We start from the raw sequence: 26,827 nt of genomic DNA, 5'->3' as shown, positions 1-26,827 counted from the left end.
GAGGAGGAGTCCGTCTATTCCTCCCAACCACAAACATAAGGAATTTCCTACCTGGTAGCAGCCCCCCTACTTGCACCTTCACGGGTCTCAATGCCCCCCACAGCTGCAGCTCAAAAGGCGTCGCAGAGGAACACAGCGATGACCCCTCCCACGTCCACTTGTCGGGATCCAGCGCCCGATAACAGAGCCCGCGGGAAAGAACACACTGTAAGGGGAAAGTCACCGCAGATGGCAGAAATGCCCCTGCGCCTCCAACACTGACGGCGACAGATCCTTTGAAGAGCGATAAAATAAAGATTTGCCAGCTGCACATCCAAACGGGGAGAAAAGCGAGCCCGAACTGTTCTCTAGAAAGACACGCTCGCACCGAAACGTCAACACTCCATCTCCAGTCACTCATTACTTGTTCAGCAAAATAAACAAAAAAAAAACAAGCGTTAATAAAGCACTTATAAACTTTAAATGAGCGGGGAGGAGGTTTAAAAGCACTTCACTCTGAACTTGACGGATAAACAAAATAAACTGAAACCTTACAAACTAAATTTCCTTACGCTAATTATACATATAACAAAATGTAACAAAAGCAGTAACAAGGCTGATTAAAGAAAGCAAAAGCAATGCCAATTACGTTAACATTACATGATACCTTCCTCCCTAAAAAAAAAAAATTTAAGCAAAAAAATTTTTTTTATAAATGTGGTAAAAACAAACCTGTAAGGAAAGAATAATAAGGACAATCAATAACAGACAAACATACCATAACAAAACAATAAATCTGAAACCAAATTGTATTAAATTATCAACAACCTTTACTACTGGACTCTGAAACCAAAAGATATTACACGATAAAGGACAAACATACCATAACAATAACAATAGTTCAAACAAGACCACGGTCAAAAATCCTCAAATCTAAGGAAATAAACCTACCTAACTTATCCTAAATAAACTTAAGACACACACACACAGGCATACACCTTAACCTACATTACACCAACAATATAGTCCAAAAGTCATATATATATATATTTATTATCATCAAATCAAAACATCAAAGTTCTTACCTGGGCAAATCAATAATTCTTAGGGACCAGGAATCATTATAAAATACAAGAATGTATACCACTCATAGAAAACCTCATCGACTGGCAGTCGTCAAACCTTATAATCAAAATCAAGAGGATTACTTAAAACAATACTACATCCAAAAATAAATTTTCTCATACAACCTAATTGGAGAAACGAGCAGGACGAAGGCGTATGAGAAGGATCAGGCAAGCACACTAAGTCCTAGAAAGGGCGTCAGGAATTTTATTGTCCGTCCTTTTACGTGTTTAATAATTAGGTTGAACTCCTGCAGAAAGAGGGCCCAACGCAAAATCCTCTGGTTGGCTCCCTTCATCCGCAAGATGAAAAACCAGAGGATTGTGGTCCGTCCAAATCTCAACCGGAAAAGAAAAATTTGTGACATAAGGTTTGAAATGGTTAAGAGTTTCGGACCAAAGAAAGGGCTTCCTTTTCAATGGTGGAGTAACGCCTTTCTGCAGCCAGAAGCTTTACTATAAATAAGATACCGGATGAACTCACGGTCCTCCTTCCGTTGGAAGAGGACCCTCCAATTTCCGACATCACTGGCATCTACCGCGATGATAAACGGTTTCTGAAAATCTGGGAAGTCAAAATAGGGTTAGTAATTAGCACCGATTTAAGTTTATTAAAAGATTCTTCACATTGATCAGACCATAAGAACTTTTTTCCTTTTTCTAATAAACTAGTAAGAGGCTGAGCAAGATCAGAGTAATTACGGACTCAATAAGGCGGTAATACCCTGTCATGCCCAGCACTCTTCTTACCTCTCTAACATTACCAGGTCTTTTCAAACTTATAATTGCCTCGGGTTAGCTTGTTTCGGAGCCACCTGACCCAAACCAACCTCGTGACCCAAATAACAAACCTTTCCAGCCTGGCCCAATTCACACTTAGCCAAATTAACTACTAGCCCTGCAGACCTAAGGGCTTCAAAAACCTTACGTAACCTTAACATGTGGGTATCCCAGTCATTACTATATACTACCAAGTCATCAATATAAATTTCCGTTCCTTCCAAACCACAAATTGTATTCATGAGCCTCTGAAAAGTACAAGCATATTTTCATTCCAAATGGCATAACTTTACACTCATATAGGCCAAATGGAGTTTCAAATGCCGATATCTCACGAGCTCGATCAAATAATGGAACCTGCCAATAACCCTTCAGAAGGTCCAGCTTTAGTAATAAATTTGGCAGACCTAATCCAGATCCAAACAATCATCAATACGAGGGAAAGGAAAAGAATAATTTTTGTATTAGAGTTCACCCCACGGTAGTCCACACACATGCGGAACTTACCGTCTGCTTTTTTTACTAATACAATAGGAGAACTCCAGGGACTCACAGATGGTTGAATAAGGTCATGCTTCAACATATACTCTATCTCCCTTACTGACCAAATCCAATTTTCACGGTTCAGCCGACCTAAGGACTCTGCTTCACAGGGGAAGCATCACCTACATCAACGTCATGATTTAAAAATATTTGTTCTACCTGGAGCATCCTGAAAAAGATCTGAAAGAATAAATTAAATTAAGCACATCCTTCCGTTTGTTAACATCTAAATGATCTTAGACTGCTTTTCAACATCTCCAAATTTTGAAAATTTTCACCTGGATGCATCCGAAGGAACCTGACACCCCAACTCATCAGAGTCCTCCGTCACATCCACTACCACAGACACAGGCTCGTACTCGCTAATGGATCACCTTGCTTACTATGAGATAAGGTTTCAAACGATTAATATGAAATATTCTACACTTACGGCTTGAACCAGGGCCTCAATTTCATAGTTAACCTCTGACAGTTTCCTCAGAACCTTCCAAGGGCCCTCATATCTTGGTTCAAGAAAACTATCCGGGTCCATACTCAGGACAAGTACTAGCTCCCCAGGTTCAAATGAACGTATCCTTTTACCTTTTATCAAAGTTGTCTTCATTACAGACTGGGACCATTCCAAATTTTCCCTTGCAAACTTCCAGGCACTAAACATTCTATCCTTCAAGTCTTCCACAAACCTTCCAACATTTAACCTCACCCTTCCGGTTGGATTCGGAGCATCTCAAAACAATTTCTAATGGACCACGAACCTTGTGCCCAAATACCAACTCACAAGAAAGGAGCTACTCCAGTAGAAGAGTTAGTGATTCCTGATAGCAAAAGGGCAAAAGGGAGGGCTTTGTCCCAATCACTACCATTACCATAACAATGTTTCTCTCAGGACAGACTTGAGGGTTTGGACCTTCCACCACACCTTGACTCTCCGGAATCTAAGGACAGGAATGTGCTGAATGGCCAGTTCAGCACACATTTACCCTAATCAAGAAACATCTGAAATTGGTGGCCATCAGTCGGTCTGAATTACACGAGGGAGACCATACCTGGAAAAGAAATCACATAAGTTTTTCAAAACAATTTTAGAAGTAAGGATAGGTATAGCTTCAGGATAACGAGAGGCTCTATCCATGGGAAGGATAGTTACAAATATGCATAACCAGTTTTAGTCTTGGGTAAAGGACCTACCATCAAAACCTTCAAAGAAAATGGTTCACCAATGGCAGGTATGGGATGCAAAGGGGCTTTAGGGATCCCCGATTAGGTTTATATCCATAACCTGACAAGTCTCACATCATCTGATAAACTGCTTCACACTCAATTTAATTCCAGGCCACCAAAAATACCTGGACAAAAGCTATGAAAAGCTTTCAACACACCAAAATGACCTGAAAAGAAATTGGTATGAGCTAATTCCAAAACAGAATTTCTGAAGAGAAGAAGGAACCACAATCTGTTCCACCCGACCAGTTTTATTCAAATTATCAGATGCAGACTGTGGAAAGCTTGTATAATAAGCCTTTACAACAGCAAACCTCTTTAGTCAGATCCTCGACATCACCTGTCAAAATCCCAAACTCATCTTTTGAGCTTTAATAAAAGCAGCTCTGTCCCAATCAAGTTTCATGATTATTAACTGACAACACTACCACTACTACTACTGACCCGGTCTTACTACATCTAACTCAACACTACTAACATCAAGTCATCATCGTTTCCTAGATCAGGAAATTAGCAGCTTTTGCTGCGGACCGAGTGGTTACAGCCACAGGTCTAGCATTTACTGACTTATAGGAACAGCTCTTCCTTCCCCATTCAGCATATCATTTCCCAGATACCATCAATACCCGGGATAGGTAGACTATCCACCACAGCCAACTCAGTGATGCATCAGACCCTGGAAAAGACATACGGACATTAACCAACAGAGCTGATACAATTGAATCCAGGCGAGGAAGCCTCCCAACAATACAAAATTTCCGTATATTTCTCAAAAACCGCATCAGTGCCCTCTTCATGACCAACGACCGGGCAGAACCAGTGTCCCTAAAAACTTCACCTGACAACACCAGAGCAAAAATCAACTTTCCTGGCCATACATATTTGTCATTTTTGCTGTCACAATTTGGGATTAGAGAATCAGACGTACTACTATTGTCTAAACTACCACTATCTACTACAGATCTTTCTACAGTACTAACATTTGACCTATCAGGAATTATAGCTGACAGGGACTTTGACTATTACTTGTCTAGGTACCTCCTACGAGCATTACACTGGCTTTGGAAATGCCCAGGCTTATTGCACCAAAGCAAGTTCTTTTCGGCCTGGACCCTTATTTCCATTATCATTCATCTTGTTTCAGGCATTTGGGAAACCTCTGTTAACAAAAAACTCTAGGGGAGGAGGCCCTCCTGGACTCTACCCATCCCTACCACCTGAAAAAAAGAATTAGGTTTGCCGTTATTATTAATCTTAGGGATATTGGGAGTCAACAAGGAGGTTTCTCCTCTCCTACCACCACTATATTTCTAGGGAGCGAGATGAAGGGTTATTTAATGATTTATAGTTAAAACTACCGCTACCTGAGCCCCTCTGAGTCAATATTACTCATCTGCTTTTTGAGCGACAATACACAGTTTTACACTTTTCACCTCCTCCAAGTGAACCTTTGGTTTGTCTGCTGAAGGCCTTCTTAAACTCCTCAAGGAGCAACAGTTCAACGCAGCAAAAAGTGACTACTGACGACTTTTCAGCCAGTCATCGCACTGTTCCTCCTTGACACGACTCTGTTTTAAACTACTCAGGACTGTGCAGGGTGCTTCATAATAGTTCCAAATCTGAGGCGGTAGGCCTCAGGGACCAGGTCATATGCTTTAAAACCAAGTTCTTTCACTTTTGGTAATTGGGATACTGCTGTCCAAGGCATTGTACACCCGGTATTGCCTGCCCACTAACTTCCATTGAATAAGAACTGTCCACATTTCTGTGGGCCAAGACAATCTGGGCCACACGCCAAATGCCTTGAAGAACTCAGGGGACATTTTGCTCATCAAAACTGGTACTAACTTTAATGCTCACCTAAATTAAAGACCTGTCCTGAAAATTGACTTTAGGGGAACTGTGGTCTCCACCTGGCTCTGTAACCTAAGGAATCTCAAATTTAGGGATCTTTGCCATCTCAACCTTAGAAGGTAACCCAATGTGTTTACCTCAAATTTTAGTTTTTTCCCAACGATGTTGGCAAACCAGTTTTTCACCACTCTCCAAATCCTTGAGTCACCCAAATATATAACTGCCAGGGCAAGTTCTATTCGAAAAGAAGTTTTATGGTAAAACAAAGATTTTATGAATTACTTACCTGGCAGTTATACCCTCATATATAATACCCTCCTCCCTCAGGAGGATCCTAACAGGGTCGGGCAAAGAGATGACTCTGACTTAACTATCCTCTTCCAAATCATTTCAAACTACCACCCCATCACTTGTTAACCACCTATCAGACACCTACCATTTCAACCTCAGCTAACCCTGGTCTTGCTTAATCTGCTAACCGCCAGGGATTAAGCTATATATTAGTGTCCGCTGCCCTCAGCGGAAGATTCAACCACTTTGTTTTTACACCCAAAAAATTCATTTTCCAGACACAGGACTTTTTGAGGGCTAACTACAAGCAGTCCCTGGTTTTCAGTTGGTTCAAAAATAAATTCTTCCATTTTAAGCAAAAATAATCGGGAATCGTCAAAAACTGTCAAAATAGTAAAACACTTAAGGCCCATGCTTTCGGGGTACTGAAAAATACCGTAAACTGCTCTGTCCTATCACGAGTTTTTCATAAAAAAAATGTGTCAAATTTTTATTTTTACCTCCCATTTTCTGTTCCCCCAAATTTCTTCCGTTAATCAGCGTTGTGACGTCGTAAACTGGGAGGTAATTTCTGAAAATATATTTGAAAAGCTCAGTAACCTTGGAAATTATAATTTGCCAGAGAACGAAAGGGACTGCCTGTAATTAGATTGAGATGGCAAAACCTGAACTGTCAGATGGCATGTTCTTCCCCCAATGGCCAGTTTCCCTAAACACAAAAACAACAGACAGGTTTAATTTAACACTCAAAGTTGGTACTCAGTTGCTGGATGAGCAAAATGTCCCTGAGTTCTTCAAGGCATTTGAGCTGTGGCACAGCACACGATTGTCCACACAAACAAATGTGGACAGTTCTTATTCAATGGCATTAGGGCAAGGGCAACTCCACGAACATACAATGCCTTGGAGGAGAGACACATGCTACGATTACCAAAGTAAAGAACTTGGTTTTAAAAGACTGCATATGAAGTTGGTCCCAACTGAGGCTGACCTACCGACAGACAGACAGAACTATTCAACAAACTCCAACTAACAGTCCTTATCCTTTTCCTGCAAAAGAACTTTGCAATTACATGCGCCTCTCTCTCTCTCTCTCTCTCTCTCTCTCTCTCTCTCTCTCTCTCTCTCTCTCTCTCTCTCTCTCACTCATCTCTCTCAAACTAATTAGTTGTGGATGCATTAAATAAAAAATTCATTCATCCTCCCACTGAGTGGACCTTGGATCCTGGTCCGGAATCTAGGAATCTATGGGACAGACTGATTTTGGCCTGGTTTGCTGCCTCAAGGAACCCTTGCCTTCCTCTTTTTGTTCTCCAATCCTAGACCCTCTTGCACAGGCAACTTATGCCATGTTGGAAGTTAGGTCCAACCTGGAACTTTATGCCCTTCTGCATTCCAGCTCGGTCAAGGAAGGGCTGAACAAGTTTTTGGGCTCATCACAACATGACGATGACCCTCATAGCCCCATTCTGAACCATGAATAATGGTTCCTGAACCAGATATGCTTGTTGATTGACTCTGCCATGACTCCTTCCACAATCCTTATCTACTCAGACAACCTCACTTCAAATGATACCACTAAGGGTGGGCCACTCTCCTCTTGGACAGATTTACAGACTGCCTGGGAGCTTGCCTGGAAGAAGAGAATTTTTTAATACCGACTGCAGAGGCTGTTGTAAGATGCAGACGTCAGTCTTCTTGCCAAGTACTCCAATCTTAGTGGGCAGTCTTCCGACGATGGTGTAACATTTAACATCTTGTCTGTGAATTCCTCTTTAGCTCAGATAACGAAACTCCTCTTATACCTAAGGACCACCTAGGGGCCTCTCTTCTTCCACCTTCAAGGGGCATAAAGCAATGCTAGGCTTAGTATTTAAAAACAAAGCTCTAGTCTTATCTTTTAACCAAGACCTTAGCGACCTATTAAGTCATTTGAGACTTCCAAGGCAGAGAAGAGTCGACTCCGTATCTTGGAATTTTGACGTAGCTCTCAAGTGGTTAACAGGCCCTTCTCTCTAGCCTCTCTGTTCTGTGTTCTCTCAGCTTAACTAGAAAACTCTGTTCCAAATGAGTTAGTGAGCTGCAGACTATAGACAAGTGAGCAGATTCTGCTCAGGGAGACAGTCTGTGCTATAACACTACATTTTCCTGGCTAAGAAAGCAACAGGATCTGTGCTTTCTCCCTTAAGTAATTGACAGACATCCCTGGCTCTGGGAGAGTGAGCGAAATGTCTAGTATAAGCTTTCAGGTTTTACCTGAGCAAGTCTTATAATCAGAGGGCCACCCATACCTAAGGTGTCCTGACGAGATCATGTCTCACCCTCTGTCTATGAACGCATTGTCTTGCATCTCCAATGAACTTATTTTTGGAACGCACTCTCAGATTCAGGAAAACAATTTACCTACCTGCTAAGGGAAAGCTAAGATGCCAGAATACCCTCTACCTCCTTAGCTTTCAAACTCATCATGTCACTCACTTTTGTTGGGCAGTCGGCCCACTGGAAGTGTAATAGTTCTTCACTTTTACATTTTTTCTTGAAGTCAAAACAGTGTTGTAAAAGAAAAAAAATTTGCAGTACCTTGGGACAATTATTAGTAATTGGCATGGCACTGAGGGAGGGAGCAGAAGATTTTCTCCTATCTCTTCACCTTGTAGTAAGGTGCCAATTTTTTGGGGAGCCAGGGGTTACAGTGTACCTGGGGCATCCACCACTGTCAGTGGATGGGTGTCACGATCCAAGAGTCATTCCAGGCTCTTTTAAACTCCAAACAATAATGTTTCAACACCAGCAGTTGAAATATGGGAAATGAATATAAAAAGAAACTCACATTAAACCCATTTATTCACAACCCTATTTACAAAGAAAAGGAAATTTTGTTTCCCCTTTACTCTCATTCAACATAACACTAAACAAAATAAATCTAAGTAGTTATAGATAGGGGAACAGGTTGCAAGTTAGAGCAATCTTAATACTTAAATGGTGAGTTGGTGCTGGGGTTTCAGCTGAAGAGATGATGCGGGCACAATGACCTCGGGCTTGAAGACGTCACAGAAGGCAGCTGGGAAACTCCAGCAGGGGATGTTGCTGTTATGATGACCAAGTGGACTTGTAGACGCCACAGAAGGGATGTTTCTGTGGTTTGTATATCCTACAACATATGTTGTTTCCTGTTTTAGTTATTAACTGTCTCTTGCCCTCCTCCAAGGGTGCCAATCAGTTAAGTGTGTATCTGACGGGTAAGTTGCATGTACAAAAATGTGATATTTTTATGATAAATAAAGTTTGTAAGCATACCGCAGATATATACGACACGGCCCTCCCAGCCTCCTCAGGAGACAGGTGGAAGAGAAAATTCTGATGAAAACAGGAATGGTTCCTATTCCCGCCACCCAGAGGCGGGAATGGTAGATCACCTGACCTACCTGTTGGCGTGCCGCGTAAATTTGAATTTCTGTTGGGAACGCCGAGACTATAGCTAAGTATATATCTGCTGTAAGTACAGTATGTACAAACTTATTTTATCATAAAAATATCATTTTTTCTCTGGAGATTGTGGGAGGGCAGGATGGGTTGGCAACTCATTCTCGCTACAGGCAGGAAGGGCTGACTACTTCACCTTGTCACAGGCAGGAAGGGCTTAGCGACTTCTCCACACAAGCAGGAAGGGCTGACTACTTTTCTTCGTCACTGGTGTGTAGGCTCGCTGCTTCACCTCGTCTCGAACATGGAGGGCTTAGGGACTTCTCATCACAAGCAGGAAGGGCTGGCTGCTTCTCTTTGTTTTGGGCAGGACAAGATTTTATGGAGAAGAGTAAGAGTCATCTGAAGGGGATACTCCCATCGGAACCTTGCTTTGTCCAACCTTTGATTGCCCTCTCTCTCTCTCTGTCTTGGGAAGTCTTTTCTGGAAGCTTATATACCACTGTATGAGCAGAGCTAATGATGACAGACAATTGTCATTCCCACATAAGGAGTTTTTTGATTTTCTGCATAATGATTGGTTCCTTAATAACCACCCATTTCCAGTCATTTAATAGACGCTTCCAGAACAAATTTTCTGATGCAATGTGGATCGAATATTGCGCCATGTTGCAAAGGCATGGCATGAGATATCACGTGGTGTCATTTCCACAAGAAAGGATTTTCATCGAATTGCTAATTTTGCACAAGGCGTTGACAGTAACTGACTGGTGAGCAAACACAGGAAGCAGTCATGTATTGGAAAAGAGATATTTATTTTTCAGTATATTTAAATATTATTGCATCTACCCATGACAATGGGTATTTGTTTATTTTCAGTGTAGGTGACAAAATTGTTTGGTTTTTATTTTTTTTTGTACTGCCCCAAGGGCAAGGGCACTTAACAATACTTTGTCAGTTAATGGAATAGTCCTTCGCTGCAAAGCTCCCACTTAAGTAGAGGCAATCCTTGGCTATACTGCTGTGCCACTACAAGTTAAGATTGGCGCCAACCATGAGCAGTATTCTCCAGCAATAGCTCTCTTAGCTGATAAGGAATGACAAACATGGTTTTCTAATGCTAATATCTTAATGTTTTAGAATGGAATATGTCCATGTATCCCACCTCCTATCAATGTGTGATTCAGCTATGTAATTACAGTACTTGGTAAGTTACTTATATGAAAATGATATTTTCATAATAAAATTAAGTTTCTTATATACTTAACAAGCAAATACAAAACCAGAGCCTGCCCTCCTCACCTCTGATGGACATAAGGCCAGCAACAGAATGATGTTGTCTGCTAAGTTGTTCCTAGTAGAGGCAGTCCCTGGTTATCGGTCGGGGTTCCATTCCTGATGGCATGACGAAAACTGAAAATCATTGATAAGCGGGGATCGGCGCCGAAAATCCAGTTATTGTCGTTGCTAGACAAGCACCATAAAACCGGATTGCCGATAACCGAGGCCGCCGATAACCCATTAGTGGGTGGGACTGGTCACCTACACTAAACAACTGGAGCGCTACTGCTAGTTTTAAAATTTAAACTGCTGCATGAGTGGAAAGTATAGCTATGTAATTACTTGGTAAGTATATATGAAACTTAATTTTATTATGAAAATATCATTTCTCCGTTGGTGATATTAAAGAATCAATCTCCAAATAAAAATAAAATCAAAAGCAAGGAAGTTGGACAAATTCAGATAACAGATCCAAAATTGTTTGGTGTAAAACTTTCAGTAAGAAGTAGTATGGTATATTTTACTAACAGAACTCAGTATGTACCATCTTTGAAGAGATGGACATTAGTCAAGTAGATTGTAAGAGGAGAGAGAACAACTTTTGCTATTGAGTACTGATAAAATCAGCTCTCTTATACTTTGTATACATCTTGAAATCATGAACTTTCAGGTCTTATTGTTTCTCTCCCTTTTCTTGAAGGTTCATGTATACTAGGGTATTTGATTGTTCGTCTTATCAACTGTGTGTGGTTACACCACATATAGTTATTGAAGGTACTTAGAAGGTTGACAGGGCAGGTATAGCTCACAACACAGATAGCATAAATCTTTACAGTGGGCAGTGGAGAGAGAAGCCAGGTACCTTACTAATGAATATGTTGATTGGCTATTACTTCTTTCCAGAACATTTTATTGCAAAATGCTATTTTTCAATGTGAAAAGAATATAAATTAATTTCAGACCATAAAAATATTTTTATGGAACAAGGTCTTATAGAAAAATTTGTGTACTTTGATATAAATATATTTTTTTCCCTCAGATTTTACCCAGAAATGTTATATAAAAACATAAAAAACAGATTACTGTACTTAATCCAATCGTCTCTTGTTGCGCTAACTAAACCTACAGTATTTTTAAAAGTTTGCTAATCACCAGATAGAAGATCGAGTGATTTTATACAGTTGAAACTGGAACATTTTACAGTATTTTAATGGACATCTGTTGTATAAAGTTTCAGCTCCATAACAAAAGGGACTTATTGCTGAGTAATGTTTTTGATATTTTTACATATACAGAGATTAAGAAACTTGAAGCTGTAGAAGCAGCCTTAGACTCTGGTGCTGATAATGAAGTTCATGTAGATGTGAAGAAGAAAAAAAAGAAGAAGAAGAATAAGAAGATAGAAAATGGAGAGATACCTGAACCAGTCAAACTAATGATGCAGTGAAATCAACAAGCACAGAGGAAAAGAAGATGGCCACAATGAAGGAGAAGAGACTGGTTATGAAAGTGAAGAAGTAACAGCTGGTAAGGATGCAGTACAATTATTTGATTTGCCATTTATTATTTGATTGTAAAGTTCAGTTGGTATTTTTATTTGCGACTTGGTTAAGACGGAGAACCATTTTTCTTGAGCTTTTAAACTAGGTAGAAGTGGAAATCACGTTTGTTCTACATTACTTTGCAGTTAAATTTTCTATTCTACATTTTTACCAATCTTCATACAGTTTTTGAAGTGGAAATTAGCTGTGCAACGCAGGGTAATGTTTTGGTAATTTTGATGGGAATATTTTAGTAATTTTGAAGGGTTCCTAAAAATTACACATTTTTGTGATGGTATATCTTTGATATTTTTAATGGCCAGTCCTATTGCACATAATTTGTTGTGAAAACAGAAGTTTGGTTAGGCAAAGTAAATTGGTATGTTTTGTTGGGTGATATTGTTGCAAATCCCACACCTGGTGAAGATATAGACCCTATCACTGCATAATCTATTCTGTTGCATATACTTTTATGATGTTCTGGGTATATGCATAGTAAGATGAGAAGATTCCAAGTGTGCACAGGTTTATATCTTATGCATAGGCCGAGGAAGAGGTAATCTTATTATTGGAAGAAATTTCATTTTTATATAAGTAACTTACCAAGTAACTACATAGCTATTAGTTGCGCTTAACCACGGCAGTTCAAAATTTGAAATTCGCAGTAATGTGCTACTGTTTTAGTCTAGGTAACTAGACCCCGCCCACTTTCGGGGAAGAATAGATACAGCAGAGCTCAATTCACTTCTGCCGGTCAACTGGACAATGTTTGATTGAGCAGCTCTGATTTTAATTTCGTTGGATGGTTGTATCTTTTGCCTTTGGTGAAGTATTCATCTGTGTTAGTTGCATGCTATTTATTAGCTTAGCTAATTCCCTGTTCAGACTTGTGACTAGTTTGATTTAGTATGTTGAACTCTAGCTTGTCCAGTATTAGGTATTGTAGCAAAGGCTGTAATACTAGACTTACTTCTGCTAAGTATGACTAAACTCTGCTACCTGGCTCCCAGTCTTCCAAACTCGATGCCATGACCAGCCTAGAAGCTAGATTTGATCAAAAGTTTGGTCTGCTTTTTAATACTGTAGCTCAAATTGGGTCATTGTTTAAGGCCCTTAGGCACCAGGTAAGTGTAATTAGTGGTGGCGCAAGTACAGTGTCAGTGGAGGTGGTTACTACTCATCCCACCGATGCTCCTAGACAGACGTCAATGTTAGACTCCCCCAAACCTGGGAGGAAGCAAACCGGAAGTCTAAGGGAGGTCGTGGGGTTTGCCCACGGGTAGTTGCCTCTTCAACCAAGCTTGTTGATTGAACCCAGGACTCTGCGGATTGCCATTGGAAAGGCGTCCATATGGATGTTCATGCTCTGTCATCCAGAGATTCGGACACCAGCGCAGACAGGGGGTGTAAACGCTTTTCAAAAGTAAGAAGGCCATTGAAAAGGCATGCTCCTTCTGCTGAGCACGCTTCCCCACTTCCCTGAGCCAGTTGTGCATAATAACACTTCGGTGATGGAGAGCCAGTCTTTGATGCAGCATTCCTCATCCCAGTTGTCCAGCGCCCAGTTTTCGAACATATACTAGTGTCCAAGTGTTCTGTATCAAAGTACCCAGTGTCCGAGCACCAACTTCTGAGCGCATAATGTCCGAACACCCAATTTCCAAGCATATAGTGTCGGATTGCCCAGTGTCTGAACGATCAGGTTATGAACACTCGGTGTTTGAGCACCCAGCTTCCAAACACCCAATGTCCAAGCATATGGTGTCAGATCACCCAGTGTCCGAGCAATCAGGTTATGAGCACCTAGTGTCCGAATGCACAGTGTCTGACCATCGAGTGTCCAAGCCTCCAGAATCTAAACACCCAGAGTTGTCCGAGCTCCTAGTGTCCATACACCTAGTTTCCGAGCACCATATGTCAGAATTTTCGCCTTTGGTATGGTCAGTGCCAGTAGCCAAGCATTTGACACCAACCCCTGCTGTTACGGATCCTTCTTTGGAACTATCCAGTGGCAGTTGGATAGCATCCTTGGACTTTTACAGAAGCAACCTTCTGCTACAAAGGGTCGGCGGACTTGGCTCCTTCTCCCATTTAATCCAGTGAAGAAGCCATCGATTGATAGCATCCTACATCAGGGTATGCAGTGCTTTTGAAGTACTTCCTCTTCTGCTATCTAACTTTCTTTTTTCCAAGGGCCCCGTCATGGCCTGGTTCAGCCTTCATTGAGACAGCTAACAGAGGCCTCCAGGCTACCAAAGATGTCCTTTCCTCATCTTTTAGGAAGGCTTTAGCAGGGATTGACAGTTGGTTAGTGGAGAAGATGGAACTTGATAAGACTGTTTTCAGTGCGCCTCCCTTCCACCTGTCACCAAGAGGGTACTTGTCCTACTCCATAGGGAAGCTCCTTTTCTAGGAGCGTCTGCCTTCTCCCGGGAGGACTTCTCCAGTCTTGTTGACTCAACACGGGGTCTGCTTGTAACCCCGCTAAGATCATGTTCATGTCCTCGGAGCTAGACCATTTCATGAGAGACGTATTTAAAGTCTTTGAAGTATTCAGCTTCTTGGACTGGACAGTTGGGGCGTTAGCCAAGAAAATAGAAGATTGCAGTAACTTCAAGAGAACTTTGCTGCAGATTGGTTGAGAGTACTCTCTTGCGGATAAGGCCATCAGGGATGGCTCCCAGGAGCTGGCTACCTTATTCTCCATGGAAGTCCTTAACCCTGAAGGGATGGGCTAATTACAGTATATATCATGCAACCCCATAGACCGGGCAGACTTTAAGGTTGGCCAATTTAAGAAAAAACATATCAGTGGAAAGCGGAAGATATGCAAATGCACATGGTGTAAGAGAAATAAATTCTAAAAAATTTTCCCTGCCTTCCACGGGAAGTTGAAAGTGACCATTGACAACCATGTGTAGGGCCTTTTTCACAAAACACTCATAAATTTTACCAAGTTATACATGTTTTTTCTAATAATTTATTTTATTTTATTTTGTAAAATTATAATTACAGTTCACACAGTATTATAACAGATAAGAAAAAAAACCAGTAACAAATTCTGAGCATATTTACTTGTAAAATATTTACGTAAATTTACTGAGATAAGGAAATGCAGTAACTTTTTTAGATTTATACATGTTTTTTCCAATATTTCTTTGCAAAATTACAATTATAACAGACATCATATCGTAAAAGATAAGAACTAAAACCAACAGCAATCCCTGGGTATATTTATGAGCAAATAAATAAAAAGACGTCATGGGAGAGAACGGAGCAAGACATTCCCCCTTCAAGGCAAGAACAATACTAAATTCCATGAGATGCCCATGACTGAGCTGAGCGGATTTCTTTAGTTGCCACAATTCATGTATGCAGTTCACACCTTTAAATCGCAGCCACAATAAGAGCAGGTCGCGTTTACAGAAGTCGACAAGGAGCCACAAGGCGTGCCGAGGAACCAACCCATGGCCTTCAGTCCCGTTCAGCATGAGAACTGTCAGTTGCCAGCAGCCAGCCAAGAAGTCATCCCACCCCAAATATGCGATCAGTCCGACCAGCCAAGAAGTCATCCTCCAAAGCGGCCTCTCACAAGTAAGGCTCCGGTCCGTGTCCCTGTAGGAGCTAGGCTTCTTCATTTCTGGGACAAATGGGAAGCCAGGAATGCAGAATCCTGGATAGTAAAAGTCCTACAGGAGGGCTACGCCATCCCATTAAGGGAAAAACTTCCTTTGACATCCTCGCTGATCAGCTTAACAGCCTACTCGAAAGGCTTGAAGAGGTTTTTGTCCCTGAAGGAAGAAATATCATCCATACTCAGGAAAAGAGCTGTGGAAGTGGTTGAAGACGTAAGCACAGAGGATTTTTACAACCATGTGTTCATTATCCCCAAGGCATTGGGAAGTTGGAGACCTGTCTTGGACATCAGTGCTTTGAACTTTTTTGTGCAGACCACCAAGTTCAAAATGGAAACGAACTGTTCAGTCCTGTCAGGCATTCATCAGGGAGACTAGAAGGTAACGATTGGCATGGAGGATGCATACTTACATGTCCCAGTACATCCAGACTCCAGGAAGTATCTGCGGTTTGTATTCCAGGGCAGGGTCCTTCAGTTCAGGGCTCTCTGCTTTCGGCCTCTGTACAGCTCTGCAAGTCTTCACCCATGTTGCTCTGACGCAGTCGATTCTCTATTTGGGGATGAAGATCGATGCTCTGACTTTTTGGGCTTTTCTGTCCCACAAAAGGATTCAGGACTGCCTGAAGAAAGCAAGAAACTTCATGTCTCGCCCGTTATGCACAGCCAATGAGTGGATGAGTCTGCTGGGCACTCGTCCATTGAGAGGTTCATGCCTTTAGGAAGGTTACACACGAGAGTCCTGCAATTCTTCCTAAAGGCCAGTTGGCAAAGGAAGACTCTCCCAGACTCCTTTCATTTTCCGCATCACTGCTGAGATCAAGGAGGACCTTCGGTGGTGACTTGCAGAGGAGAGTTTTTTAGTAGGAAAGTCATTGCAACCGCTGAGCCCCAACCTAACATTGTATTCAGACATGTTGGATCTAGGTTGAGGGCCTATGTTAAATGACATGGAGTTTTCCGGGACGTGGTTGTTAGAGGAAAAGAGACTGCATATCAGTGTAAGGGAACTGAAGGCGATTCACTTGGCCCTTCAGCATTTTGCAACAACATTGCTGCAAGACAGTCACAGTCCATTCAGACAACACGACTGCATTGGCCTATGTGAAAAAATCATGAAGGGACTCACTTCTTCTCCTCTTATGAAGTGGTCAAGGACCTTCTTCTCTGCGCAGAGAACAACTGCACCAGGATAATAACTCGCTTCATCCAAGGCAAGTTAAATGTTCTTGTGGACAAGTTAAGTCGCTGCAGACAGGCCTGGCCTGAGGAAACAGTGGGAAAAGCTGCCGATAGGCCTGTTTGCAACGTCAAGGAACCATCGCCTTCCCATTTATTGTTCCCCAGCCCTGGACCCTCTGGCATGGGCAACGGATGACGTTCTCCAAGACTGGTCAGACTTGGATGTCTACACCTTCCCACTGTTCAGCATGGTGAGAGAAGTCTTTGTTTTAAACAAGTTCAATGCTCACACCAGCACATCCATGATGCTTGTAGCTCCATTTTGGCCACAGAAAGAGTGGTTCCTGGACCTTCTCAGTCTCCTAACAGACTTCTCAGACTTCTGCCTCAGAAGAGAAGCCTTCTAAAGCAGCCTCAATTCCATCACTTCCATCAAGGCTTATCTGCTATCGCTCTTGACAGGCTTAAGACTGTCAGGGAGCTTGTCAGAGTGAAGGGCTTTTCAAGAAGAGCTGCAGAAGCAATTGCCAGGTGCAGACGTCAGTCTTTCGGTGATGTCTACCAGGCGAAGTGGACAGTCTTTCGTGACTGGTGCTGAAGACATGGCGTATCGTCTTCTAAAACCTCTGTAGCACAAATCGCTGATTTTTTAATGTTTCTGAGGTCCTCTCGAGACTTGGACACTTCTACAGTCAGAGGTTGTAGGTCTATACTAAACTCTGTGTTTAGACATAGAGGTCTCGATTTGTCTGCTAATCGAGACACAAGCGATCTAATTAAGCCCAGACACTTCCAAGCAAGAGAAGCCTACATCATTTGCCTGGAATCTAGATGTTGTCCTCAAATGGCTCTCCTGGTGAAGCAGAGAAGAGGTCCCCTACTCAGTCTTCCCGAGGGGTTTCAGCCTCGAAGAAGACTGGGCCGCGTCTAGAGGACAGTGCAAGTTCGAGCCAGCCAGCCGCATGCTCGACTTCTCCCAGTCCTTGGCCATGTCTGCGCGGCCAGCCTGGCTTGGGGAAGGCAAGCTCGGTGCTCCACTCTCCTCGGGAGACTGCTTCGCCCAGGCGAAAGCGCTCTCCTCAACCCGGGCCGCCGTCACCACCGTGGGTTGGTGACCGCTCCCGGCCCACTGCCCCTGTTGGTTCTGCCAGCAAGGCAAGTGGGAGCGCCAGATCCTGCTCACCTGTGCCCTCTACTTCCTGGGCTCCTTCCAGAGGGCGCAAGTCAGACAGGAAGAACTCTGGTGAGTTGTCTCCCCAGAGTTCTACCTCGGGGGCGTACGTGCCTGGCTCGGTCCTCTGTTCGGCCAGGTCTTACGCCCGTGTGGTGCAGGAAGGATCACGGGGTTTGCCGAGGTTCTCCCTCCTGCAGGAGAGTAGATCGGGAGGACCGCACTCTGGAAGGACTCGAGGGTCCTCTTCCCCAGGATGTGGACACCCCCGAGATACAGGGGACATTTGCTGAGGTTATTGCGCTGATTCGTCAGCACAGCGATCTCGGGGAAGGGACCACAGCCTCGTCTGTGGATTGTCTGTCACGCCTCAAATCCTACTGGGGACCCAAGAAAGAACCCAAGGCTTCGGTTGGGCTGCCATGGTCCACGCTTGCCGAGGGGGTACTCGATCAAGTGAATAGTCTTGTGTCTGGGCAGGACAATTCTCTCAGATCGAACCGCTCGGACAAGCTTCTTCCCCCTCCTCTGCCTTGCCAGAAGCGCTTCTACGCTCCGTCGGAGAAGGCATTGCCACCTAAGCAGGTTGCCCTGGACCTGGTTTATCTAGATCAGGGTCTCACATTGCAGCAACTTGCTGCAGAGAGTATCTCCCTCTCTCAGCAAGAAGCTGCAACCCTGGAAGCCACCGCCATGGTGGCCTTCCAGGCAGTCTCCTGGATGGATCTGTGGTCTTTCACAGTATCCAAGGTGGCTGCTTCCTCGGGCGCTATCGTACCCGGGGAGTACTCCGCCTTCGGGAGGCTGTGCCAGTCTGGAAGTAGGGCCATCTCCTACCTCGATGGCAAACCTGTGGGCTAACCTGGTCTTGAAGCAAAGGGACGCCGTTCTTTCTCGCTTCTCCAGGTCCATGGGGTCTGAGTCGGCAATGTCCCTGCGGAATGGACTGTTGCTGGGTTCCGCCTCTCTCTTCCTTAGAGAGTTGGTGGACGCTGTGGTGGACAAGTGCCAGGCCAATGACAACGACCGGCTTGTCCACCAGCCAGTGGCCAAGACCTCTGGGTCTTCGCGTTCCACTGCGGCCAGGCTAGAAATTCCTCGGCCCCTAAGAAGTCCCAGTCTTTGAAAGGGTCCCATGGAAACACCCAGGCTTCTTCTTCCTCTAGAAAGGGTGGGTCTTCCTGCCCCTTTCAGCCCACTTTCCAATCCGGAAAAGGGGGCAAGAGGAAGAAGAAGAAGGGGAAACGCTAGGGGCGGCGTTCCCCCCCCAAATGCTGCTGGAGGTGGGGGGGTGCTTGTCAAGCCATTGGGCAACATGGCAGCGACATGGAGCCGAGACCTGGATAGTGGATGTCCTCACCTACTCTCCGGTCCATCTCCGCACTTACATCCAAGGAACTCCGAAGGACTCTGCACTACAGCAAGAAGTGCAATCCATGCTGAGCAAGGGTGCTGTGGAAGTCGTGTCAGACCAGTCTCCAGGCTTTTATAGCCGTGTCTTCCTCGTAGAGAAAGCCAAGGGGGATGGAGACCAGTCATAGACCTTTCTCCCCTGAACCGATTCGTTCGCCAGACTCAGTTCACGATGGAAACAGCGCTTGCTTCCATCAGGGAGAAGACTTCATGCTTACGGTGGACTTGAAGGATACGTATTTCCAAATACCCATTCATCCATCCTCTCGCAAGTACCTCTGCTTTATCCTCGGGAGATGGTCTTCCAATTCAGGGCACTCTGCTTCGGGCTCTCGACCACTCCCAGGTGTTCACGAGAGTCTTCTCTCTTAAGTCAGCTTGGGCCCACTCAACGGGATAGGTGTATTGAGGTATCTCGACGACTGGCTCATCCTTGGCGAGCTCCCACTCGCAGTTGCTGCAGGGCAGGGATCGACTCCTCGAGTTTTGCCGCGATCTTGGCATCTTGGTGAACCTCGAGAAGTCAGATCTCACCCCCAAGCAGAGGATAAAGTACCTGGGCATGCTGATAGACATGGTAGCAGCGAAACACTTTCTCTCGGACTCTCATATCAGCAGGTTCAGGCAGGCAGCACAGCTGTTCATGTCATGACAGGAGCAGCCAGCCCGGCAACGGCAAGTCATTATCGGTCACCTGTCGTCGCTGGAGAAGCTGGTACCTCATGGGCGTCTGCACCTGTGGTCTCTAAAATGGGGGCTTAAGGAGTACTGGTCCCAGTCCCGAGACCCCCAATCCTTTTTCATACCTCTTTCCGAGGTGGTGAGAGAGGACCTTCACTGGTGGGTGGACAACAGGAACCTCTTGATAGGAGTATCCCTGCATACTCCCCCTCCAGACATGCTGCTGTTCTCAGACGCATCGATCGAGGGATAGGGTGCACACCTGAAGGAGTTGCTGACTTCAGGAGTTGGCACAGAGACGACAAGCACCTTCACATCAACACCCTGGAACTCAAGGCAGCCTTCCTGGCTCTTGAAGAGTTCTGGGATCTAGTGATGGGACACTCCATGGTACTGATGAGCAACAGTACCACAGTAGTGGCATATGTCAACAGGCGGAGGGTCTAGTATCCCTCCTGCTCCACCTGGAATGTACCTGTCAGCCAGGTACATTCCAGGCAAGAGGAATGTCATGACAGACAAGCTCAGCCGCCAGAATCAGGTGATCGGGACCGAATGGTCCCTTCACTTGGAAGTGACAGAAAGGCTATTCGACCTGTGGGGGCATCCAGTCATCAGCCTGTTCGCCACCCAGCACAACAGAAAACTCCAGGCCTTCTGCTTGGTCGTACCAGACCCATGGGCTGCTGCGGACACATTCCAGCACCCGTGGGACAACCTCGACGTTTATGCCTTTCCTCCGTTCTGTCTGATTCGCCGAGTGATCAACCAAATGATGATCACTCCGAATCTCAGAATGGTTCTGGTGGCACCCAAATGGCCGCAGGCCGTTTGGTATCCCAACCTGTTAGCTCTTCTTTCCTAGGCGCCGGGAGAGATCCCCCGCTGGCCCAACCTGCTGTGTCAACCCCACGTGGAGCAGTACCACCAGGCAGTGCAGTCCCTGTGTCTTCACAGCTGGAGGTTATCCACCATCTCCTGCAGGCTAGAGGCTTTTCGTGTCAGGCAGCAACAGAGATGGCCGGGTACCTCAGACAATCCTCTGCAGAGGTATACCAGGGAAAGTGGTCTGTCTTGTATGGTTCAGTCGGAGCTACTGTTCAGCAGGTAGCGGACTTCCTCATCTTCCTTCGCCGAGAGAAGCTTCTCTCCATTTCAGCTGTAAAAGGCTACCGTGCTGCACTTGGCCTAGTCTTGCAGCTGAAGGGAGTAGACATCTCTTCCTCCTTCGAGATTTCCCTACTGATGAGGAGCTTCGAAAGGTCTTCCTCACCCATGGACCACAGGCCCCCTGCATGGGATGTGACTCTCGTTCTAAGGAGCCTGACTCGTGCACTGTACGAGCCTTTATGAGAGTCATCAGACAAGGATCTGACTCTCAAGACTGTCTTCCTGCTAGCCCTGGCATCGGCGAAGAGAGTTGGCAAACTCTCCTACATTTTGACAGCCTACTCCATAGGCTCCAAGAGATTTTCCAAGAAGTATCATCCCTCCTCAAGAAAGAAGCCATCAAAGTGGTCGAGGAAGGACACCTGCTTTCCAGGGTATTTCCCAATGCCTCAGGAGAGTGGAGGCCAGTTCTGGACATAAGTGCCTTGAATTTGTATAACCAGAAAACCAGGCTCAAAATGGAAGTGAGCCAATTCATCCTAGCAGTCATTCACCAGGGAGATTGGATGATTTCAATTGACACGAGGGACACATACAGTAAACCCCCGTATTCGCGGTCTCACGATTCGCGGACTCATGTATTTGTGGATTTCTTTGTGGAATGTATCTACCCATTATTCGCAGAAAATTCGCCCATTCGCGGTATTTTTCACAGAGAAATATTCACTAATTACTGTTCATATTTTCATGACTAAATGCATGAATATGGGGGGTTTACTGCATAAAGCAGATTGGGAGCAATATGAATTCCACACTAGGAATATCCCACCTTTTGAATATTTAAAAGACCAGAATGAAAATAATAAATTTCTTGTTGATTTCAGTGAAAATGCTGCTGATAAAGCGATACCAAATTCAAAATCTCATCCAACAAAACACAAAGTCCCATGATGGTCTGAAAAGCTAACAGAATTAATAAAAATAAAACACTAAATTGGAAGATGAATAGATAATTTTAATAGAAAGTTCAGTAAAATAAACAAAACACTACCAATATTAGAAGGAACTTTAAAAACTGACTATATTATTAAATTTTTAGAAATTTATACATCAAAACCTCTAGATAACAAAATATCTGCAAAATTTAAATGAGAAGTAATTCAGGGAAGAATTCATTTCATGGAAGAATTATGTATAGATCTCTAGTAATGCTCACATAAAAAAAATATGGGAAATTTTCAGGAAAATAAATGGTATCTATGTTAAACCACCTAGACACCCCATAATAAAAGATGGGAAAAGAATACAGTACTTGATCCTAAAGAAATAAATAATGTAATAGGAGAAAATCTAGCAAAAGTAAGCATTGATAGAAATTTAGATTAGCATTTCCACACAAAGAAAAATAGTATAGAATTAATAACAAATTTTGAAACAATATAAGGTATATATTATAATAGAAAATTTAATATGGAAGAGTTGGAATTTGGTCTGTTGAACAGCAATAAATCTGCCCCTGAAGGTGACAATATTTGTTTTGAAATGATCTGCCATTTAGCACCTTTGGCAAAGACATTCTTATTAGAGTTTTATAACCACTTATGGCTTCGAAATTTATTTCTTGATGAGTGGCGTAAAGCTATAATTATTCCTGTCCCCAAATGTGGAAAAGATCCCAGTAATGTAAACAGTTACAGACCATTTTCTTTAAGAAGTTGTTTAGGCAAATTACTAGAGAAAATGATAAATGCTCGACTAACATGGAACATTCGAGAAAATAAAATTTTGACTCCTATTCAATTTGGGTCACAATGTAACAGGTCTACACTGGATTCTCTGTCTAACTTGGAAGACCACATATGAAAAGGACTTGAACGAAAACAAATTACTGTAGTTGTCTTTTTTGACATTGAAAAGGCATATGATACTACACAGAGATATTAACCCTTAAACGCTGACTGGACGTATCGTAAGTCGACTAAAATTGTCTATCAGGTGACAAATGGACGTACCGTACGTCGACTACAAAAAATTTCAACCTTCGGTCAACTTTGACTCGACCGAAATGGTTGAAAAACGACTAAAACTCTTACATTCTAGTAATATTCAATCATTTAACTTCATTTTGCAACAAAAGTGGTTGAAAATTTTTTAAAAAAACTTTTGCTTACATCGCAATTGAAGCTGAAATTCTTTACGTCACATTCTAGTTTGCATATTCAATCATTTACCTTCATTTTGCAACAAATTGGAAGTCAACAAAAACAATATTTCGATTTATGGTTTTGAAATTTTTGAAAAATCAATTTTCGTCAACTTTGACTCGACAGCAAATGGTCGAAAAACGCAATTGTAAGCTGAAACTCTTACATTTTAGTAATATTCAATCATTTACCTTCATTTTGCAACAAATTGGAAGTCTCTAGCACAACATTTCATTTATGAAATTCTGTAACATCTCAGAAATTCTTTCGTCACTTTGTCGTAATGTTTGCACTTTTATATTAGTTGTTACGTAAAGTTTTATATATGAAAATGTGCACAATTTCATGTAGAATACAACAGAAAATAATTCATGGTTGTAGCTTTTATCAGTTTTGAAATATTTTCATATAAATCACGATGTGCCAAAATTTCAACCTTCGATCAACTCGACCGAAATGGTCGAAAACTGCAATTGTAAGCTAAATCTCTTACATTTCTAGTAATATTCAATCATTTACCTTCATTTTGCAACAGATTGGAAGTCTCTAGCACAATATTTCGATTTATGGTGAAATTTTGAAAAAAAACTTTTTCCTTACGTCCGTGTGTGGTAACTCTGCCGAACATCTCAGAAATTCTTTCGTCACTTTGTCGTAATGTTTGCACTGTTTTATATTAGTCGTTACATAAAGTTTTATATATGAAAATGTGCGCAATTTCATGTAGAATACAACAAAAAATACCTCATGGTTGTAGCTTTTATCAGTTTTGAAATATTTTCATATAAATCACAATAAATAGAAAAAATTTGACCTTCGGTCAACTTTAACTCGACCGAAATGGTCGAAAACTGCAATTGTAAGCTAAAACACTTACAGTCTAGTAATATTCAATCAATTACCTTCATTTTGCAACAGACGGGAAGTCTCTACCATAATATTTCGATTTATGGTGAATTTTTGAATAAAACTTTTATTTACGTCCGCTGCGTTACGAATTCATGCATCATTTTGTGATATTATTTTCTCTGTGTTGCTTTGATCATTTTACAATTTGTTATATACCAAAATCATCGCAATTTATTGTACAATATGAAGAAAAAAAAACTCATTAGCTTAACTGTTTTGCTCACAGCGCGATTTGTATACAATTATATATGAAATTTTTTTTCGTGCTGTCATATATTTCAATATTTATATATGATAATGATATTTTTTCATTTCTGATGGTTGCCTACTAAACTTCAGGCAATGTCAAAAAAGGAGCCAAAATGAACTCTCAATCTTAAAAACTAAGCGTGCTTTGATTTTTTTAAAAACTTTTTCCGCTTCGCACTAACTCCCAAACGCCGCCGCATACAGCTGACACTTTCGTAAATAGAGGCTCAGTGTTTAAGGGTTAAAAATGTTGCATAAAATAACATCCGTGGGCATTTACCTTTCTGACAAATCGTACTTTTCAAGTGAGAACTGATGATGTATTGTTAAGTACATTTCCACTTGAAAATGGTGTTCCACAAGGAAGCACCCTTAGTGGCACACTGTTTACCTTAGCAATAAATGATATCAGTAATAACCTACTTATTGGAATTAAAAGTAACTTGTATATGGATGATTTTGCCATATATTATTCAGTATCTCACTTAAAACATGCAGAACGAATCGTTAATAAAACTATAAAAAAAAAGGTAAATGGGCCTCATCTGTAGGCTTCAAAGACTCAAGCAGTAATTTTTTGTAAAAATAAAAAGTGGAAAAAAAGATGAAGAAATACAGTAGATTTAAAAATCAGAAATCATTCCATACCAGTTGACCAAACAGCAAAATTTTTGGGATTAGTATTTGATGCTCACTTGAACTGGAAAGCCCACATAACATACATGAAACCAAAATGTAAAAGAGCATTAAACCTAATTAAAAAACTATCGAACACTACTTGGGGAGTCGATAGACAGCCTTACTGTGCTGTATAATGCAACAGTGATGTCAATCATTGATTATGGAAGTCAAATGTATAGCTTGGCATCAGAGGCAATGCTGAAAACATTAGCTCCAGCTCATAATGAAGGCCTTAGAATGTGTTCAGGAACTTTTCATTCATCACCAACAAGTGTAAAGAAACAAGTTGAATGTAGTGAACTACCTCTCTCTCCCCATAGAGAGCTAGTAACAGTGAAGAGTGCTCTGAGAATTCAGACAAATGATTCTCCAACCAAAAAATTATTTGGATTACGAGATGTGTTTATAAAGTCATTCACCTTCTTTCCTGGTTAGAGCTAGAAGATTGTTTGAGTCGCTAAATATAAGTATGCAGTTACCTTTAATAGTAAAATTACCTCCTCCTTGGACAATGAATAAAATGAGAATTTGTACACACTTAAAATATTTATCAAACAGTTATTCATATACCCCAGAACCCCATAGACAACTTACAGTAGAACACATAATCCGAAAAGGTCCACATTATGCAATGTACACCGATGGATCCAAGTTACAATACGGAGTGGGGGTATGCTACAGTATCCCTAGACAAAATGTATCAGTTCTCTCTACCAGTTAATGCCTCAGTACTTACAGCTGAGTTATGTGCTATAGCATCAGCCATAAAAATAATTAAAGAAACCTCTTGTAATAATTTTGTGATTGATAGCAACTCCAGAAGTGCTATAGAAGCCATCCAAAGCTATAATAAAAAAAATAATATTGTTCAACAAATTTAAGTGTTCACTCCATAAATTGTATAATAATGGAAAAATTTTGAAATATGTTGGATCCCTGCTCATGTAGGGATTAAAGGAAATGAAGAGGCTGATAAAGCAACTAAAGAAGCAGTCCACATGACAAGAGCAAATGTAGACATCCCTATTAGTGATTATACAAGATATATAAAAACAATTATTGTAAGTACTGTAAATGACAAAATATATGGAATGAAGAACCTGAAAATAATAAATTAAAATAGGTTAAGTCCAGTGTTGGAAAATGGAGTTCATCATATCAGAGAGAGAGACACACACATACACACACAGGTAATTCTGACGTGTCTTCGAATAGGCCGTACTCGTTTGACAACATGGACACTTAACGAAGAGTCCATGTGGCCCTCTTCCAAATGGCCAGATTGCAAAGTGTTGATAACAGTCAAACATGTATTGTCTGAATGTCCAAATATAACCTGCAGCGATTATCAAATTTTGGAAGTTGATCAATGAAGGAAATTTTGTCAGAATCTCTTACATTTTCAGTAATACCAATGTTAATGTTCATGGGGAGCTGTGATTTAATTGATAAAATGTAAAAAGTAAGGAATAGAAAAACAAAAACCCTTAGGGGTCTGATGAATTTTAAAACAATTATTTTAAAATATTAATTTTTAAAAAATTTTTATATACCTT

At 42.1% G+C, this 26,827-nt stretch overlaps 1 protein-coding gene across 1 annotated transcript in view; it reads left to right on the top strand.

Annotated features, from left to right (window-relative positions):
- LOC136851892 (uncharacterized) overlaps window positions 1-26,827 on the top strand; it is a 110,595-nt gene that overhangs the window by 30,916 nt on the left and 52,852 nt on the right. Inside the window, 3 exon segments of the mRNA XM_067126229.1 lie at window positions 11,792-11,963; window positions 11,965-12,013; window positions 14,413-14,419. Of these exon segments, the coding sequence (XP_066982330.1) occupies window positions 11,792-11,963; window positions 11,965-12,013; window positions 14,413-14,419 (228 nt within the window).

The sequence above is a fragment of the Macrobrachium rosenbergii genome, chromosome 24, assembly GCF_040412425.1.
Source record: "Macrobrachium rosenbergii isolate ZJJX-2024 chromosome 24, ASM4041242v1, whole genome shotgun sequence".
Classification (NCBI taxonomy): Eukaryota; Metazoa; Arthropoda; class Malacostraca; order Decapoda; family Palaemonidae; genus Macrobrachium; species Macrobrachium rosenbergii.
Note: the sequence above shows the minus strand (reverse complement) of the source record. Positions and strands in the feature narration are given on the sequence as shown.